The sequence below is a fragment of the Furipterus horrens genome, unplaced genomic scaffold (genome assembly GCF_987537825.1).
Source record: "Furipterus horrens unplaced genomic scaffold, mFurHor1.1.pri manual_scaffold_7, whole genome shotgun sequence".
NCBI lineage: Eukaryota > Metazoa > Chordata > Mammalia > Chiroptera > Furipteridae > Furipterus > Furipterus horrens.
Genome location: NW_028327177.1, coordinates 127,731,053 through 127,750,541, shown reverse-complemented (window position 1 = coordinate 127,750,541; position 19,489 = coordinate 127,731,053). Strand labels below are relative to the sequence as shown.

The window sequence follows — 19,489 nt, the reverse complement described above, 5'->3', positions numbered from 1 at the left end:
TTTGGGGGGCCCCACCACAAACCCATTGACTCAGAATCTCAAAAAACAAACAAATACATCAATATCTTAGCAAGTTCTCCAGAGCATTCTTAACGGTGTTCAAGTTTGAAACCCAGTACCCTAAAATACAACTTGAGAAGAAAGAACACATAAAGTAATTCACTGGCCAATCAAACAAATAAAACATAACTAAAAATGAATCACTTAAACAAGCTCACCAACAAATGAAACATATCCAACTGTCTCATTCTTTCCAAATAAAACTTCAAAAATGGTTCCACATAAAAGAATTACTGCAATAAAATAAAATATCCATTGCAATAAAATAGAAAGTGAACAGCAGAGGACAACGACACATAAGGGTACAATTTAAACCTGGAAAACAAAATTTCAGACTTGAAGATGGACTAAGTTTCTGCTAGCCAAGTGTTCTAAATAAACTCTGTGAGGGGTATCCCTCAAATACTCCCGCTGATAACAAATTATTTTCTTAACATTTAACAGAGCACAATCTCAAACCAAAAGGAAAGACACTCATGACACAGATAGGATGGAAGAAGAATAAGGCTGCCTTAACCATCCTCCTCTACAACCATTGCTTTATCCTAAATTTAGACAACCTCATTGGCACTTAGCACTCAGTTGTCACCTCCATGGAGATGATATCTCAATTGCTATGTCTGCCATTGGATTCAGAGCTTGCTTCAGCTCTTTCTTCCATTTTGCCTAAAGCACATCATCTGGTGTCCCATTGTCACCTCAGAGTTGTCATGTTTGAAAATGAGTCATCATCTTTATATTCAGATCATTCTCTGGCACCTGTTGCCAGTCTTGGTGTGCTGTACACCACACTGGACTTTCTCTGGCCCTAGATGCTGTGTGTTTCCCTATTTCTCACCCGGGTTTAGCTTGACTTCCTAAATGTTACCTTTCTGTTCCATTGCATCTTGTAAAACACTAGTATTCAATGCAAGGTGCTGCTTTCTCATGTCTATTCTTCTCTCTCAAACGAACTTATAATGGCATTCTTCTACTAATGGCATCAAGAGCCTTATGTGTTTGCTTGTTTTCTCTTACCCTGTTATTGTTACTTTTTGGAAAGAACTTCATTTCTAGTGTTAATTATTTGCAGTGACCATCAGTTCATACTCAAAATCATCTAAAAATGTCTGTAATTCCAAAATCCCAGACAAAACCCTTCCTATGTTTTTCTAGAAACAAACATGAACATAAGCATAAACTCAAACACTCACAGATTTTAAAGACAAATTTAGTATCATATTACAGCACTGTTTTATAGCTTTTTTTAACCTAACAATATGTCAGTTTCCTTAGTCAATATATCTGTATATTCATTGATTTCATGGCTGCATAGTGGTTCTTTGCAAAGATATAAAATCATTTATTTAATCTACTCTATTGATGGAACTTCAGATTGCTTACAATCTCTTATTAAAAAGCAGTGCTGTAATAAGCACCCTTGTGCATACATACTTTAACCCGTAGCAGATGTTTCTAGAATTGAACTTGCTGTATAAAAAGGCATAGACAAAGTTTCAGAACCTTCTTTCAAACTAAATACCAACTCTACCTCTCTGCTAATATTCTCCTGAACGTGAGCATTATGTGGGTGTGGCTGTTTTCCTATACTTCAATCTAATCTACTTCTTAGGAAATGTTTATTTAAAAAATCGAGCAGAGGAAAATAATATTTCATTGCTATTTCTTTGATTATTAGTGACATGCTTTCGAGTACTTGTTATCTAGTGCTATTTCTACATTTTAAATTTTTGTCCCTATTATTATTGAAGTGCTTTTTTGGGGGGGGGCGGGTGGCGTCTTTTCCTATATGTGCTATGAACACATATAGGAAAAGACCTATAGTTTCAAACCTTTGTAATATTATGTGGAAAATCCTTTTTTAAATATGTTTACTAGCTTTTTAGTTTACATTATAGTTGTGCTTTGCTAGATGAAGTTTTATAAATAATCCTTTAGCCAAAATGCAGGAATTTCATAAAAACAATAAAAATGTTTCAATCATTCTCTTCATTTCTGGTTTATGCCTTTGGAATGAAGCTTAGAAAACCACTCCCTGCACAAAGATTAAATAGTCACTCACTTTTTTATTTTCTGACCTCCTAAGGCCTTTCAGTATTTGCTTCAGTCTGGCTATCTAACCTGTTCCCCCTCCAACTGATTCTCTGGTTCAGCTAAGTCTGTCTTCTCACTATCCTGTCTCCTTATAATTCCAAGTTCAGTCCTATGATATGTTTCTATTCTTATTCCAGCAGGAATACCCTCCCATTTCCCCCCGACTTAACTGATATATGCCCAGTTCCTTTTTCTACCTCAAGACTCTTTTCTTCTTGCCCAAAGAGCCTCGTCCTTTCTCATCACTTCAAGTCAATGTCACATAACTTAGCATTTAATTGTTCCACTTTGTTCCATATGTCAGCTCTGCTTCCTCAAATAAGTTACCAATTTCTGAAGAGAAAGAATGGCATTATAAACTCCTTCATCTTGTCTAAACCACCCCATTCAGTGCTGACCTAAAGGAGATCCCCCTGAACATGCATTGATTGACACATTTTATTTCACATTCTGAAATTCCAAGTTCCAAATCCTTTCTTAATAACTATAAAATAGGATATAAATGAGCACAGTACTGGACTAACAGTTATTATAATTCAATAGTGCGCAAACACTGAAAAATCTTATTTCTCAAAATGTCTTCAGACAAACATATACAACTATACGGGGAAAAGGCAATGTTCTCAGATACTTGTTTTCTTGTTAAGTCAATGTTGGCTTCTGAGTAAGCATGTGCATAAGCGAAAAGAAAGCAAATGTATTACAGAAAAAGAAAAAAGCCAAACACTTAAGAGTAAGTTTTGTCTTTGTAGCTTTTCTAGTGTTTGAATATTTGAAATTGAAAGTGAAATTTTATGTTGAAATTCAAAGGCTATAAAGACATACTAGAAGATAAACACAGGTAAGTCTGAAGTAGGTTTTATTAAAATTTTCTGAAGTGTATAAAATCAACTAAAGGATATTTAGCGAGGAAGACTATCAATTCTTCACTCAGTAGATACTGACTAGCACTATGATCAAGTCATTGTTGGAGGGGGCTGAGAACCATACAAAAAAGGAGGTAAGGATTTTTTTTTTCCCCTTGCAGCTAATGGCAGATAACAAAGGAAAGAAAAAATGGTTCATTGCCTAAAGGATATTTATCATGAATTGTCATTAGAGTCCGGGATATAAAACAGCAGCTTCCCTGTACCAGCTGATATTTATTAAGCACCTACTGTATGCTGGGTAAGCACTGAGATTCACACAGCTTGAAGACCGTTGAGATAACGCCTGTGTTTGAGGATGAAGAGATTGGTGAGGGTAGCTGTTGTAGCTGGAAGAAGATAAACTAAAGGGTAAAATTAAAGTTTAGCAGTGCTACATCTGAGAAAGGTCAAAGGATACTTGAAAGCTCAATGTAAGTCAGAGAAAAAAAAAAAAAACAACTTAATTCCTTCATGCCCCCAATAAACAGTCTGGAAAATTATTTCATTAAAACCTAATACCACACCCAGAGCCAGTGTTGGCCTCACTCAAAACATTTTTAACCATGAAGATTAGCTCTGGGAAAGCAAGAGTTGATACTCTTATAAACTGGCTGAAGGGGTGACGCTCCTTACCTCCTCTAATTTAGTTACTTTAGGGGACAAGAGACATCCTGGGAACTTAGGTGATGAAAGAGCAAGTACTGTGAAATATAACCATGTAAACCAGACAATTTCCCAATAGATTCATATTGGACTGCAAGGTGAGAGTTCTGTGGAATGCTGAGACAGACTTGCACTGCTTTCCAAAACAAAAGAATTAAAAAATTCACAGAGGAGTATAAGAAATATTGAGAACAAAATTCTATACGTTATTTCAGTCCAGCTGATTGCAGAGATGGATGCCAGAGAAACATAATGGAAGCTCAGAAAGATGTTTCAATGAATAGCATTGATCTAAGTTATCACAACAATTGGTGATCTATTATATTCAAGTATCAAGTCAATTTCAGGCCTTTCAGTCACCCTGTTCTTCCAATTATCACTGATAACGATGTCTTGGAGTTGATATTTCTTATTTATATTTTTATTTTATCATCATAATATGTTAATATATCATTATTCTTTGTAGAATATTAGTACTAGACTGACATTGATTGTCAAGATGTTTTTACCAAATAACTAAATATTCTTGGGCTGGGAAGAAATGGTAGGAAACTAAATATAAAAAGGTAAGGAAATTCTGGCAGTGTGGGGATTCCCTGGGGGGGGGGGCGCTTGGTGGAGGGAGGCAGAGGGAAAAAATTGGGACAATTGTGATAGCATAAACAGTAAAATTTTTAAAAAATAATTAATTAATCAAATGAGTCTACATATACTAACTATATATGATGTATAAATATACTGTTTATGTTTAAGCATGGGGAAAAATGGTAAGTATTCTAGATGTGAAAAGAGAAAATGCTAAAACATCCCATTTCACACACATCAAAGTAAAAAAAAAATCCTTGCAAGTTCATGTTTAGGAAAATTCCCTGAGTTACCAAAGAAGTGCATGGAACATGGCCATCAAACTTTGAAAAAAGTGATTAGGTTCTATGAAATGTGAATACACAAAAGAAAACTAAGTGTTGTTAGAATTAGGTGTCCTTGGTCTAACTTTTCTTATGGAAAGGGCAAAGTGTTGAGCCTTTATGATCTACTATCTCCTAGACAGATTTTAGTTAGTAAATATTTCTATATCTGTGCTGCCTAACACCTTCTGTGGGTAAACTTTTATTTTATTCTCTTCATTTTCATGTTTGACTTTAATTAAAACTAATATGAATAGTGAGAAACAAAATAAGCACAGAAGAGAAAAGAAATAAAAATCAGATTTTTACCTAGGTCCATTAATTTTCAGAGTCACTTTTTTTCTGCTCAATGAATATACCATGACACTACCCCTATGGTCAGGTGGTACCCAAACAAACCCAACAGATGAGCGTTCTCACAAATACATGTTTTCAGTATTCCCAAGCTAATAATGTAAAAAGAAAAATTCTGATGCCCAAACCCTTGGAACAAAATATTTAATGTAGGGCAAAAATACCCCAGTGGTGTTCACATCAATTAGGAAAATTTGGGCTGCTTGAAGCTGTCCTTGCCTATTGGTGCTCTTTTGACTTGGAATATGAAGTGACAGACATAGGAAATCCACCTGGGCCATAAATGCACCCACGTGAAACCGATGAGAAGCAAGGGAATGGTAGTGCCATGACCCCAAACATCTGTTGGGATCCCAAAGATGGTGTCACAAAGGAAGTGAGACATTTCTGCTTCTGCCAAATGTGAGGCGCTCCCTTTCAGTTTCAGACCTCAAGAGGAGCAGACTATTGCCCTTATTACCAAAACACAAAGGGATGAGTGAATCCAGAAGAACACAGAATCTTCCAGTTAGGAACCCAAACAGAGGTGTCAACCCTTGTGTAATAAGAAGCTCATCAAGCCAATTTTTTTAGCATTTAAAAGGTAGCAAACCTGCTTTGAATATCATTGATTCAATTTTTAATACTTAAATAAGTATCTTGTGCATAATCTTATAGTGTTATTTATAATGGAAAACAATGGCAAAAAAACATCCACACCCATCCACGGGCAATGCTTGCATAAAACATGGTTCAACACACTAGAAACAATTACCCTGACAATAAAAAAATATATAAATCTAACAACCTGGTGAGTATTCACAAAGTATCCTTTCATTGAAAAAATGACTAAGTTATTCAGTATGATATTATATGCCATAGATTTGATTGTAGGTTTGCATGAGTATAAAATAATGCAACAGGACACATGATTTTGTTATTAATCTTGGTATTTATGAAAATTCCTTACAGAAATGATGCAGTATGCTCAAGAAGATTATTAATATTTTCATCAAATATCTTGAGTTGTTTTACTACATACAATGAGTATGGATTACTTTGCAATAGAAAAATTTACTATATGTTGTGGCATTACATATATAAACCCTATTCTCTACAAATGGTAACAAGAACTTTGATCCAAAAAAAGAACATGATAGACAAAACAATGCAAACATAAGGGAACAAACATAAAAGAATCAGCACAACTTGGAAAAATCAAGAGGCACCCAAACGAAACACAGTTTGTTTTCTCAGCCACAACTGGGTTATTGTTTTCATACATTCCTTAGTGAGAAAGGCTTTGAAGTTAACATCAGAATCCCACCTTTTATCATCTGTAATTACTTTAGAAGTATCTTTATACCTGCTTAGTTAGTTGTACATGGAAACTATAGAATTCTCTTTCTGAAATAGAAATTCTGCCATTCTCACTTGAACTTCGAAGTTGCCTTTCAAACTTTTGAGGTAATAAAATCCATGTCAGTATGATTGTGTACATTATATGGCATAGGTAGATTATATATCACTATGGTACTAAAGATCTTATGTCTTGGATAAGCAACATAGATGAAAAGGTGAGCCTAAAACTCAACCCATCTCCTAGCTCCTTAAACTAAATTCACTTTCTTATATGCCCAGCTCTCTGCCAACCCAAGAAAGGAAGCCACATATACAAGCTGATATTCTTGGCAATTGCTCAGGAATGGCCTCCAAACCACCACCACTGCCACTCAGCCCTGACCTACTTGCTTACTCTCATCCCCAAGTTCTAAATACTAGCTACTTAGACTGTCTTTGAAATCCACTTCTGTCCCTCCCTGAGTTGGCATGCTTTCCTGAGCTCCTGCCAGTATCTTGGAATGCAACAGTGTGGCAGTTTTTCTTTTCTGTTCTCTCCTTTTCTCTCCTTACTCTATTGCAGTTTCTTATTTGGCTCACCTTCTGCTATCATAGTGTATCCCCTTAGCTAGAGATGTAACCCAAATCCAGCCAACAGTCCCAAGGTATCTAGCCCAGTTGCCCACTTATTTCAAGGGGAGGGGGGTGAGACAAAGTGATAGTACATCAATCTATACCTTTATGACTTTTGACATAAAGCATCACAGAGGTGAAGATGACCTTAAGCAACTCGAGTTTAAAAACCATTGACTTTAGTTATGGAGTAATGCATGAGGTACACAGAACAAAAGAGATTAATGTCTTCCGAAAACTTTTCATTATGCACTCAGTCTGTGTCAGGCACTCTATTGCATACTGCAGGGCATTACAAATGAAGACCCTGTGGTACAAGGCCTCAGGGAGTTCACAGATTAACTCTAACGCCAATATGATCCTGATGAGTAAAGTATGTTCGAAGAGCCAAAAAGAAACATGACAACCAAGCAAAAAACAGAAGAGAGAGGAGGAGGAGGAGGAGGAGGAGGAAGAAAGGGGAGGAGGAGGAGAAAGTTGAAATGCAATCTCACTCTACCTTGAAAAGAAATGAAAAAAAAAATGTCAATAACTAAAACATTAAGGACTGAAAGCTAAGAGAACAAAAAAGAGGAAGTAGAAGTTTAGGGGCTAAAGGCAAGGAGAAAAAGAGGTGAAATCCATAGAAGGAAACTTGAGGACAGGAGAAAGGGGATGAACGAGAAAGAAGAAGAGAAACAGAAGATATGATACAGACAGAAAATAATTAGCTCCTCAGGAAGGACAATCTGGGAGAGACAGGGAAATGTAGAAGAAGCAACATAAAAGCAAGGTCACTTCAAATAATCATTCTAAATGAAATAACGATGAGATGTAAAATGAACCCAAAACAGATGGGTCATAAGTAATAACGTTAATAGCTAACTTTCTCAGACCTCTACTGACTTAAACTTCTCAATAACCATGTTGAAATCTAGACTGTCTTTCACTGCAGCCCACATTCTAACATAAGCATGTGCCAACAGTCCAGAGCATTAACCACAACTGCACACATGTCCTCAATTCCACAGCTCCATGGATCCCTACGCACATTAGTGGCCCTCATGCATCATGCCAATACAGCTGCGCTGGTTTTAAAATGTATGCCATTGGTTTCTCTTCTCAAAGCTAGATCCTTTCTACACAGAACAATACAGCTTAATTCAGGATTATATGTTTGAGCATACATAAATTTTATGTGAACACTTCATATACAGAAATTCCAAAATACATAACAAAATCTGATTCCTAAGACACTCTGAGAAACACTGCTGTTTCTAGTGAGAAGCATCATAATGCTTTCATCCAAGTCCTCTCTAAGAACTAGTGACAAGTAAACCAGAACAACAAAAGGAAGTGCCGGAGGTTACTCAGTGCTCTGGCATGTGACTGAACAAAGCAAGATGCTACCTTGTCCTCACAAGCATTGATTTTTTTCACAAGACACCAAAAGCCTCAACTATATGATTCCTCTATACCAAGTTTTATATTCACGTTATAGTTTTTCCCAATGACAGTTCTTCAATTTGCTAACTATCTACTCCTTGCCAAACAGATCCTAACCTTTCCTTTGGAAAGAAAAACAAAAAGTCAAATTCCAGAAAATTTCTAAAGTAGATTAAGGCCTGATACCATTAGCCTTCTTCAAAAGTAGATTAAGACTTGATAACCTTTCACTTTTTCTCTTTGTTTATCATTCTGGATGCTTCTCACAAATCACTTGTTAAATTGTAAAAACTGTACTATTTTATCTACCATGCTATTGACAACCTCATCACTAAAAGTCTGAGGATCATTGGAATCTCAACAGTATACCCAACTGTTGTGAAATTATTTGGGGAAAAATTAGAATCAATCTACCAAGATTTCTAAAGGATGTTATCAAGATTAACAGGAAAAAGATTAGATATCTAATTCGCCCATTACATTATCAATGTACTTTCAATAATGGAAAGCTACCACACTTTCAAAAGAAAGTGAAAATTTTTAATCACCCATATTTTGGTGAAACTCACCTCTTTTGATACTAATTACCAGGAAAAGAACAGATATATGTCTCCTTAAGACCACTTTGCCCCTCCATATACCTCTGTGATCATTTAGTCTTTGAGAAAACCAGAACCATTGAAATCATTCTTAAAGTTTCCAGAAGCATGTATGTGAGTGAGTGTGTGAGTGTGTGTATGTTTTCTGTATGAAAGATATATGTCAAAGATGATTCATTGAATCTGCTGATGGAATTCAGTGAACTCTGGCTAGAGGTCTAGGAGGAAAAAGTGGATAATTAGATGGAGAATCAAAATATGGGGTGATCCTGAGAATTTTCCCCTCAAGATGAGAGTGATAGAGTGAATTTTCAGGTATGAACATCTGCATAGATCTAGAGAGTCAAAGAAAACTCCTTGATTAAGATATGAGAAGATGACCATGCATTGGGCCTGGGATCCTGAATTTTCTTGAATAAGTAGGATAACAGTGACAATGAAGAAAGCTATCATGCTTGGCTCAGGGCTGGGAAACTAGTATGTTCCAGATGCTCAACTACTCATGAGGGTAATGAAGAATCTGGTTCCAGTGTACACACATATGGAGACATGTGCTCTTTAAGAGGCACAAAGATTCTGTAGGACTAGAGGGACCTCTGGATACCAAGAGGAGTTATCCCAGGTGGATGACCATGGATACTGAGGATCAGGAGGGGGTGGTAGTTTTAACACATGCAATAAACCCATGGCCCAACTTAGAAACAGAATTTAGAAAGATTATGCCATAAAATCAATACTGTGCCATTGATTTTGCCTCCTGCTTGTACCCCCAAGCTGGGAGTCCAGGGAAACACCTGTTACATTCAACCTCTTTTTCTTTCCAGTTGGTAAACACTTCCAACAGCGGCACAATGAAAAATCTCTGTGAACCTGGCACTGGGATCGGGAACTCAGTTGCTTTTGCTGCCAAAGGTCAATCCAATGTGTCTGCTTTCGACATAGTTTAGCCCAAGAATGTTAATGACATTTTCCAATATGCTCTGCTGTTCTACCACATGCTCCTCCCAGGAAATATGGGATTACTAAAATACAGAGATATCTTGAATGCCAAAAGGCCATAATAGGTAGAGATGGCCAGCTTTTTAGACTCTCTGACTGCTTTTGGGCTCCACAAAAACATGAACAAGATGAGAAAGATATATTGCCTCCAATCTAAAATGAAAACTGTGACACATAAATGAATAAACATCTATTTGCATACCTATCAAACATAATGCTTTGCCCACTTTATTCATTGTTATACTTAGTTCTCTGATAACCTTTCTTTGTACCTCAAGAGGATCTGTAAATTGTATGCGTTTTCACTTTGCAAGAACACATATGCAAGATGATGGCCTAAAATTTACAGGCACACATAAATGAATCTACTTGCACTCAGAGAGTTTGGCAGCAAAATTATAAAAATTCTTTCAATATTTTAGTGCAGAAACATCTAAGTTGGTGTGTGAAATGTGAGTGGACTTTAATAGGCTGGTTAGAATGAAGGATGGTCCCCTCCAAGAGTATCCAGAAAATGCGTAGGTTTTACAATGAGCCTTCAGTTCTCCCATTGTTAAAGGAAGTCACTAAACTTGGGGAAAAACTGTTCTATGTTCATTGACCCCACACCCTCTGATTTCTTTCTTGTAATTTTTAGCTTATCAACAAAGTTAAATACAAGAACAAGAAAAAGCCAGAAAGGGAAAACTTCCCATCGCTAACATGAAGTCAAGTTGTCCTAACAGTTAAATAGTAAAATTGAGAAAATAAACACCAAAATTTTATTGTTTTCAAAATTCCCTGCTTACTTTAGATTAAAACACAACATCCTTATGTCTAAAAGTACAGTATGACTTGTTGTACCCGGCAAAGGACTCGAAACCTAGGGGATGAAAGCCAAAAGCAAGGTGAATCCAGGAGCTGTCACAACCCCCCAAGACACTAGCACCAAGTCAAAAACTAAGTGCTTTTCTCATATTTTAAGGAAAAATAAAGTAAACATACCATTATACTGTATGTGTGTGTGTGTGTGTGTGTAGTATCCTGAAAAACAGTCTTTGAAATTTCATTTCAAGCTTTGTACACATTTCTTCAAATAATTCATTTACTTGCAAGTATCTGGAAGTCTTAAAGTATATTTGCTTGAATTTTAAGCTACCTTAGCTTTAAGTTATCTTCAGGGTGCCACCATTCAATGTGTGTGAATGATATATTTTAAAAGGGGCAACATGAGAGTTTACAGACATCGCTAAAAGCTTCAAATATAACTTGCATACATAAGAAAAGCTTTTAAGGTATCTTAACCAGTTCCAGAAAACCAGATAGTTAGCATTCTGCTTTCCATTTTCCTTTTCATTAAATTGTCATCAATCAGCAAATTAACTAAGATAAATAGACAGCAGTACATTAGGTAAAAATAGGAAGACGTCTCAAAAATCCTTATTAAATTATATGCACAATACATATTCATCTTGAAAACTATCAACTAAGAAGCAGATAACCAAAAGATCATTTGCTGCTACCATATTGAGTGCCATGTATACCAATTTCTTAACCCTACAAAATAATGATACGAACATTAAATATAAAAAATTAAAAATTAGTTCCCAAAATTATTGCTACCAATAAATAGAGTATCATAAGATTGATTTTTCTTCTATTATACTTTATTTTTCACACAACAGGAGAGGACATTATCATGACTGCTTTGACTGCTTATATAGACTAGTCTATTTTTTCTATTTGTTTTTCATTCATAATAGCTAAATTCAAGGTTCCATTTACTTTCATTAATTCAGCTAACAGGGGCTTTGGGGGGAACCAGAAGGGTACCTAGCAAGAAAAAGAGGAAAAGATAATGCTCTTGTGCATATGCCCTGGAGCAGGGAGTATTTTCCTCCTACACTATCATATACAATGGTTACTATTGCATTTCTGTCCCATGCTTTATAGGCTCCTATAAAGAAATCCAGGAATTTGAAGGTTTTGCAAACTCCAGTTAAAATAGCATTTCATTTGTTTATCTATTGTATTTCCATATTTACACCAGTCCTATTCATTCATAAAACTAGCGTTGTCAGGATCTTAATGAGACAAACCTCTTTATTACCTCAACTGGCTTAGCCAAACATATGCATATTCAGCGATTATACCATCTGTACAGAGAAAGTTAAATGAGGAAAAGTAATCATCACAGTGTCATTATACATTTTTTGGTAAGACCTAATGTTACCTACTTGAAGAGAAAACTTAGCACCACAACACAGTTGACAATGATAATGATTAAATGATGCCTCTTTGTGTCCCACCCCTGGGAACTGTTCTCCACCCACTCACAAGTGATGGATGTGTTTCTCTGGGTGCACTGGATTTAGACGTGCAAAAGGATACAGACTGTTAAATTTGTCACATCACCAGAGTCGACAAAGCAGTATTTGATCTGCTCTGTCAAAAAGCATCGAGGACCCAAACAAAAACTCGTCAATGGCGCAAAACGAAGGTCATCTCCCCATACCACCAGTATGTCATCTGTCTCTAAGTGAGTCACAAATGGGAAGCCTGGAAGAGAGCTCAGAGAACCTGGCTAGAAACCAATTCATTGACACACAAAGCAGAGAATTTCTCCAAAGGCAAACAGAGTCTACATCTTGTCATGTATTAGCCATACTCTTGAAATTTGATGTCTATTAGAGATTGATGTTCTGAATTACAAAACTTTATCCAGATACTCCGCATGTTACACATTTCCTGACTAATACCTCAGCACAGAAAAAAAACAAACATTTTAAATGCGAATGAATTTTTGGTCAATATCAACTTGAAAAAGAAAAATTGAAAACACAAACAGGATCCAACTTACTTCTGTCCATCCCCCTTTTTTTTTCTTTTTAAAACTACTTTTTAGCGTCTAAAACCTGAAAATCAACAGTCAACTCCATAGTCTTTTTCAAGACACTGAAAACAATGACTTACTAATAAAAATTTACTACTATTGGTAGCCCTATGGATTTATAATTTCTAAAATACCGAAGATGATAGTTCTCAGGAACAAATATTATTTTAAGAAATTGTAGTTAAAACATTCCATAATAAATAGAAACTTCTTTACTGTAACATCCTTGCCAAAGAAATAGAAGCAAAAGTTGTGTTTCCTTGTGTAACTACATACTTTTTAACACTGGCATCAAAAAAGAGCAATACTCATGCAAAACTGATAATCATATTTTCAAATATCTTCAAAAGGAACCATGCTGCTACCTATTTTGCTCTAAGATGCTGATTTTTATTATCTATCACTTTTTTGATTCGGGATGCACGATCTGAAAATTTTCTTACAATAGTTCCACAGAAAGTAGCAAAAAGCAGAGAAGATACGCTTTTATAGTTTCAAAATGAAAAATTCACTTTTACTCTTTGAATGTGTGATCCATGGGAATAATTCTAATCTTTCCTATTGCATTGGTTTCAGACCCATTCACGTTCAGCAACTATGTGTTTTCTAATTAAATGGCACTTCATATTTAAAATAAAAATTGGTATTACACTTCTGTTTTCATTTTAAGGAAGTATAATTTTAATCGTACCCAAAAGAGTTCAGCATTTTTTCCAACTACTGAAAAAATAGCAAAATATATCTTCGACAACACATGAATATGTTTTTGCTCTCGCTCTCCCTTCAGGTCCATCTGCAGTCTTGCTGTGCAACAGCTATAGCATAAAAATGTCTATTCTCACATGCTTTTGATATTACACTATTTAATCACTTACAGCTGTGGCTTATGAGACTGTTACAAAACACAATTTTAATATAGTACTCGAGGCCAATTTTGGATAAACATCAACCATTTACTCTGCATAAGAAGTCCAACACTAAAAGAGAAATTTTTTTTTTAAGGAAAAGCCTGGTTTTCTTAGAATTTGGCATAAGCATAATTGTGACTGAGCCCTCTCTCTGCCAAAAAGACTGATAATGTCAGAAAGAATTGTGTAAAATCATATTAGTGCAAAAATGAAGCATTCCAGAATCCTTGCAGCCAGAAAGACCTGGAATGAACTTCACATCCTCCCTTCTCTTTTGCCTCCTTTCGTGCAGATCGCCCCGAACCTCCAACCCTCAAATAGATTTGATTACTTCATGGAAATAATCGTGAGTTATAGTTCTGTTATTCTTTTTCCAAGTTGAGAGAAAGTGAAAGAATAATGTGTTAGAAAGATACTGCTAAAAGAAATACACAGGGTGTTTTTGCTTCAGTTTGGAATTATTCTGGAGAAAAAAACCTGAAACTTTTACATTTCTAGTCCTTTTAAGTAGGCACTAAACTTAAGTGTTGTGAAAACAATGAGTGCATTACAGAAAAGATAAGACAATCCCAAAGATAATAACGATCTGCTGGGGGTGGAAGAAGGAAGAAAAACAACTAAAAAGGAAGGGAGGCCCCTTGTTTCTATTTTTCTCTAATTGAAAACAATTAAAATTGCATACACTCTAAAATGAGAAAAAGAAGATTTATCATAGTTTCATGCGCTCACATTACACCCCGAAGCAAAAGAAATATTTGGAATTGTACCTAAAATTTCAATTGCTGAGAGATTTTCAGAAAACCAGTTTTGTATGTTTCAGTCTTTCAAAGGAAAACAGAACTTGGAAGTTTTCAAGGCTGTTTTAAAATTGGCAAGTTACCAACTCTGGCTATCAATGCAAATCTGGGCAGGAAGTACTAAGGAAATTCTAAACTCATTCCCTCTCTCGGCAAGATTTTCTACATTTTCATGTGCAAGAATTGTGTTAAGGAGTTGTTTTGTTTTTGAAGGATGTGGACATTCACATCTTTAAGAACAGCCTTTGCCCCCCAGGAGACTCTGTCATCCCTCGCTTCTCCTCAACCCTTGTGTTCTCAAGTGTTCGCTCTTTCTATGGCACAATCCATTGGGCTCCACTAGACTTTTAGGGACGGGCGGCAGTCCAGGCTGCAGATGGTTGGAAATTTAGCCTGAGATCAGTGTGCTGTTGATGAATCAATCACTCCTTACACCTGACCCCAACTTCGCAACAGGCTCTGAACACAATCTGAGTATCACCAGCCAGAGAAACTCTGTCAGGGTCCCAGAGTCTGAACTCTTTGCTTCAAGATCTTCTGGGAAAGCAGATGGGAATGCAGTAGGCTGATGTAAGAGCAATGTGATTAGAAACCGTGTCCTGGATTGGTAGAAACGCAGTGAACGGGTAACGGTGCGGAAAAGGAAGAAGGACAAGCTTGCTGAGTGTGCTTGGGCAAATTTTAAAGGTTTTATGAAGATAACTAAAGTTTTCCAAATATCCCATACATAGGAGAGAAATACCACTTCTCATCGGCAAAATGACAATTCACCAGTCTGTAACCATGTTTTACTCTTTTTAGCTTTTCTAGTTTATCTAGTTTGTTTTTCCAAGAACCCTCCCACGCCCCCTTAAAAAAATAATACCTCTAGATCAGACTGAAATTCATCCTGGATCTAATAAAACAAAAGCAACAGGTTGGTTGCTTTGAATGGGCTGTGACAAAATTCTAAAGAAATATTAGGTTACAACTCAATCCAACATCATTATGTAAATTATCACTAAGCTAATTAACAATTTTTTTGATCCCCTTTCTCAAAAATCTGCTGATTATTCTGGGTGGATTCCCAACAGCAAATTTCTTCTGATGAAACTTGTGCTGTTTAATCCAGTTATGTCTCTTATTTAAATATTATGACATGTCACCAGGATTTCTTCATTACATCTTAATCAAAAGCAATACTCATTTTTGAAATTGCTTCTCTTGGTAGGAAAAAAATTGATCAAAAAGGAAAATTAACAAATGACAACTTTTATAGTGAGATTTGGAAGAGTTAGCGTATTATGACAATACTGCTACAAGGTATAGCTACAAGTCAGCCACTGGGTTTTCTTTTTATATAAATTACAAGTAAATTTTTCTAATAAAACATTTTAAGCATCTGGAAAATTATTGAAAGGGACACAACATGAATATCTTATTTCTATCTTTAAAAAAAATTTTGAGCAACAAAGTTAAGCGATTAGCTTTAATGTAACAGAAAATAAGAGGAGCAGAGAAGGCAGGAAAGTGTCCCATGCTCTCTTAAAACTTTCATCACATTTGAAAAACATTTGCATTTATTTAAAATCTCATTTTCATTTTGTTTATCATAAGAAAATAGCAGCTGTACCTAACACACATATTTAAGTAGAAAGAGAAGTTTCAGTATTTTTGCATTTTCTAAATGAATACAATAGGCATTACAGTTCCTTAAAATCCCATGAAGATTTTCCACCCAAAACTAATGTCAACAAATAGCTTTTGTGGATTAGTAAAAAAAATCACCTGAATTTAGAGAACAGTTGAGAGTCATATCACCAGAGTATAACTTCAACCATAGATTTATAATTGTATCAAATATAAGTATCTTTTATACATCAGCATCATTTTAAATAGCTATGATTTTAAAATAAGATTATAACTACAAGCCAAGTCCAGAACACAGTGCGTTTTACGAATTCACCTAGACTTACAAGTAAATATAAGCAGAATGTAGATCCTTCAAAATTATTATAGGTTATATTTTGAGATACAAATGTAAAAAGGCTGAAAACTAATATTGAAATAACCCAGTGGTTTTCATGCTATACTAGGACATAACAGTACTTTTCTTCATAGTATTCACGCTATCAGAAAGTCTCCACCTTTTAAAATATAATTGCACATTGTCCCTTCCTCCCATTTCTCGTGTGACCAAGTTTCAAAATACGGCACATTTTTACATCTTCAGCTTCCAGGAATGTTATTAATGTCTGTCATTTCAGAGCCGCCGTAACAATATTCGACAACTTCATAGCACTGTCGAAATTTTACAACATAATAATCAATAGGAATTACCATGATAGCCGAAGCAGCTGATCTTATATTCCCTACCACCCTGATCTGATTACCCCAATATCAGCTGAGGTCGCCTAATGGATCTAACTTCTTCAGAAATGTTCCAGAAGTTGATGGCTTTGACTAGCTTGAAAGTAACAAGATCCAGATGCCGCCTGTCTACACAACACTGAACGACACCGGACCCCAAAACAGCTTTGTAGAAAAACTCCCTCTGTATTTTTCAGTCTCTCCTCTCTTCCATCACCACTCCACTTTCCCCGTTGCCTCAATAACACACACACACACACACACACACACTTTCCACCAGTGCGGCTCATCCAGCATCCTGTGTCTTTAATATAATGTGCGTGACATTATTTCCTGGCCGTGATAGGTTAAAAGAAATCTCAAGCAGAGAAGCAATTATTCCATTCATTTTGATCTAAAGTTTCTTTTCTGAATATACTGCATAGTAGCAAATAAGGACCAAAAAGAGAGTGTGGATTTTGAAACATTTGGAAAAATTTAGCCAAATGAGTAAAAGGGATGGAATGTCCGATATTTTTCATGTAACCCTTGATTTTGTTGTTTTTGTTTCTTTGGGCGATGAGAAATGACCAAAAATTTCCCCCTTTTAACTTGTCCTTGCTTTGCCATTTCCTAGAGGAAGGCAAGCAGCGTTCTCCTCCCAATCCCCAAAGAGTTAAAACTCAAGGCACTGGAGCAGAAGGGCTGGTCTATTTAAGCAGCAGCAGCACAAACTAAATGCTCACAAAGGCAAAAAGCAATGTGAGTCGACCTTGGAGGGGCAGGGTAAATCATAGAGCGATGGAAAAAGGAAGGGGAAAAAAAAAAAGGAACAACATTTAATATAATATTGAAAGTCTGCTGCCTGGTCTGGTTCACAAATAGGCATTGTTTGATGAGACAGAATAAATGAGAGATAACTACAGCATGAATTACTAAAGCCTAATCACATCAACGAGTCCTGGTGACAGCCCAGATCACTCAGGCATGCTTTGTGCACTTTCGGCATATTTATCTCTTAAGAAGACTGTGGAGGCTGGCTAATGCAATACAAAATAATATCATCTGTAAAGATACTAAACCATGCATTCGAGGTGGGAACTCTACCAACATTTTTCCTCCCAATCAAGTCCAATTGAACTGACAAATTGGAGCAGTGATATCACACCTGAGAGTCCTTCATGTGTGAACTGCAGGATAAAGTTCATAGTTGGCACTGCCCAGGCGTAGTTACATGGGTTTGCCACCGGCCCCCTAATGATCATTTGAGCACACACTGAAGCCTGAAGTATTTAACCAATTCACGTCCAATTATCATCAGTTACATTTCCTCCTGTTCTAAGATCCCGGCCTTCTGATGGCAGCTGACTTAGAGCTTCTAAAAGTCAAGAGCATCTATTGTAAACCTCCACAATTCAGTCTGTAGCATCCTGAGCATCCGCCATATGAAATAAAAAGGTAAGGCAGATTTTTAAAAAATACAACCAAACTCCAAGAGACTTGACTTAATTGTCGTATACCTTCCACACCCTTCTTTTATTCTAGACTCCGCGATTAAAAGTTTGAGTTACCCCCACCCTGGCATGTCCTATCCAGTGGGAAAAACCCTCTTAGAGTCACAAACAAAGAACAGCTTACTGGAAAAGCCCGAAAATTGTACTCTTTTGCCTGATTATCACTGTTACGATCTCCTTTCTAACAACTCTGCCCATCCTCAAAGGACTTTACAGATACCAGGAACATTTATGCTGCCAAATAACAACAAAGGAACTCGAGTGAAACTATTATCTGTCCTTAAAGAGAAAGCCACAATTCCAGGCTTGCTTTTCTTCTTCTATTCTCCTCTGCCTCAGTACCTCCATTGGTATGTTACTAATTTCAAAGAAGCAGGAAGAAGTGATGGGGATGCGGGGGGGGGGGGCGTTAAATAATAACTCACACGCCTGTTTCCCATCCCAAGTGCAGGAGGATACCACACTGATTGCCAGACTGTGCGTCGAGCCATACCTTGGTTTGGAGATAATGAGGATAGTAGTAAGTGTACTGGGGGTACATTTGTGGCTGATCCAGGCGTTTGCCCATGTAGCTGGAATCTTTATCTCCGAGGCAGGGAACTGGATGACAGGGTATAGTGCCCCAGGCCGAGCTTCCTCTTAAACCACTATTCCTGACAGTCCCGATGACTGACGAGGCTTCCGAGATTCCTGTCTTCCACCACTCGCTAGTTCCAACACAGCAAAAATATAAAAAAGAAACACACCAAAAAAAAAAAAAAAAAAAAAAAAAAGAAAAGGAGATGGGGATCGGTTAGAAAAAAACCCACACAGCTTCCCCAGATCTTGTCTGCCTTCCCCCAGCTGCCGGGGTTCACTTGGGATGAGGCAGTTTGTTCCCTACCAGGCTGTCTGTAGTGATGTCAATTGCCAGCGTTTGTAAAGGGGAAAAAAAGAAATCAAAGTCCTTTCAGCATAACTCCGAATCCTTGCAGATCAGCTTCCTGTCTCCTGTTTGTCTCTTTCCTCACCTTAAAGAAAAAGCAAATTAAAAGAAAAAAAAAAGAGAGAGAAAGAGAAAGAAAGAAGGAAAAGAAAACAGGGGAAAAAAAGAAAGAAAAAAGAAAG

The 19,489-nt window shown here is 36.5% G+C and overlaps 1 protein-coding gene across 2 annotated transcripts in view; it reads right to left on the bottom strand.

The window, feature by feature from the left end:
• Positions 1-19,387, bottom strand: part of RBMS3 (RNA binding motif single stranded interacting protein 3) — a 611,777-nt gene extending 592,390 nt beyond the window's left edge. For both annotated transcript variants that reach the window (XM_090283032.1, XM_090283033.1), the window contains exon 1: positions 18,876-19,387. In XM_090283032.1, coding sequence (XP_090139158.1) covers positions 18,876-18,950 — 75 coding nt within the window. In that variant the 5' untranslated portion in view covers positions 18,951-19,387. The remainder of the gene's footprint in view (positions 1-18,875) is intronic.
• Between the last annotated feature and the right edge of the window lie 102 nt (positions 19,388-19,489).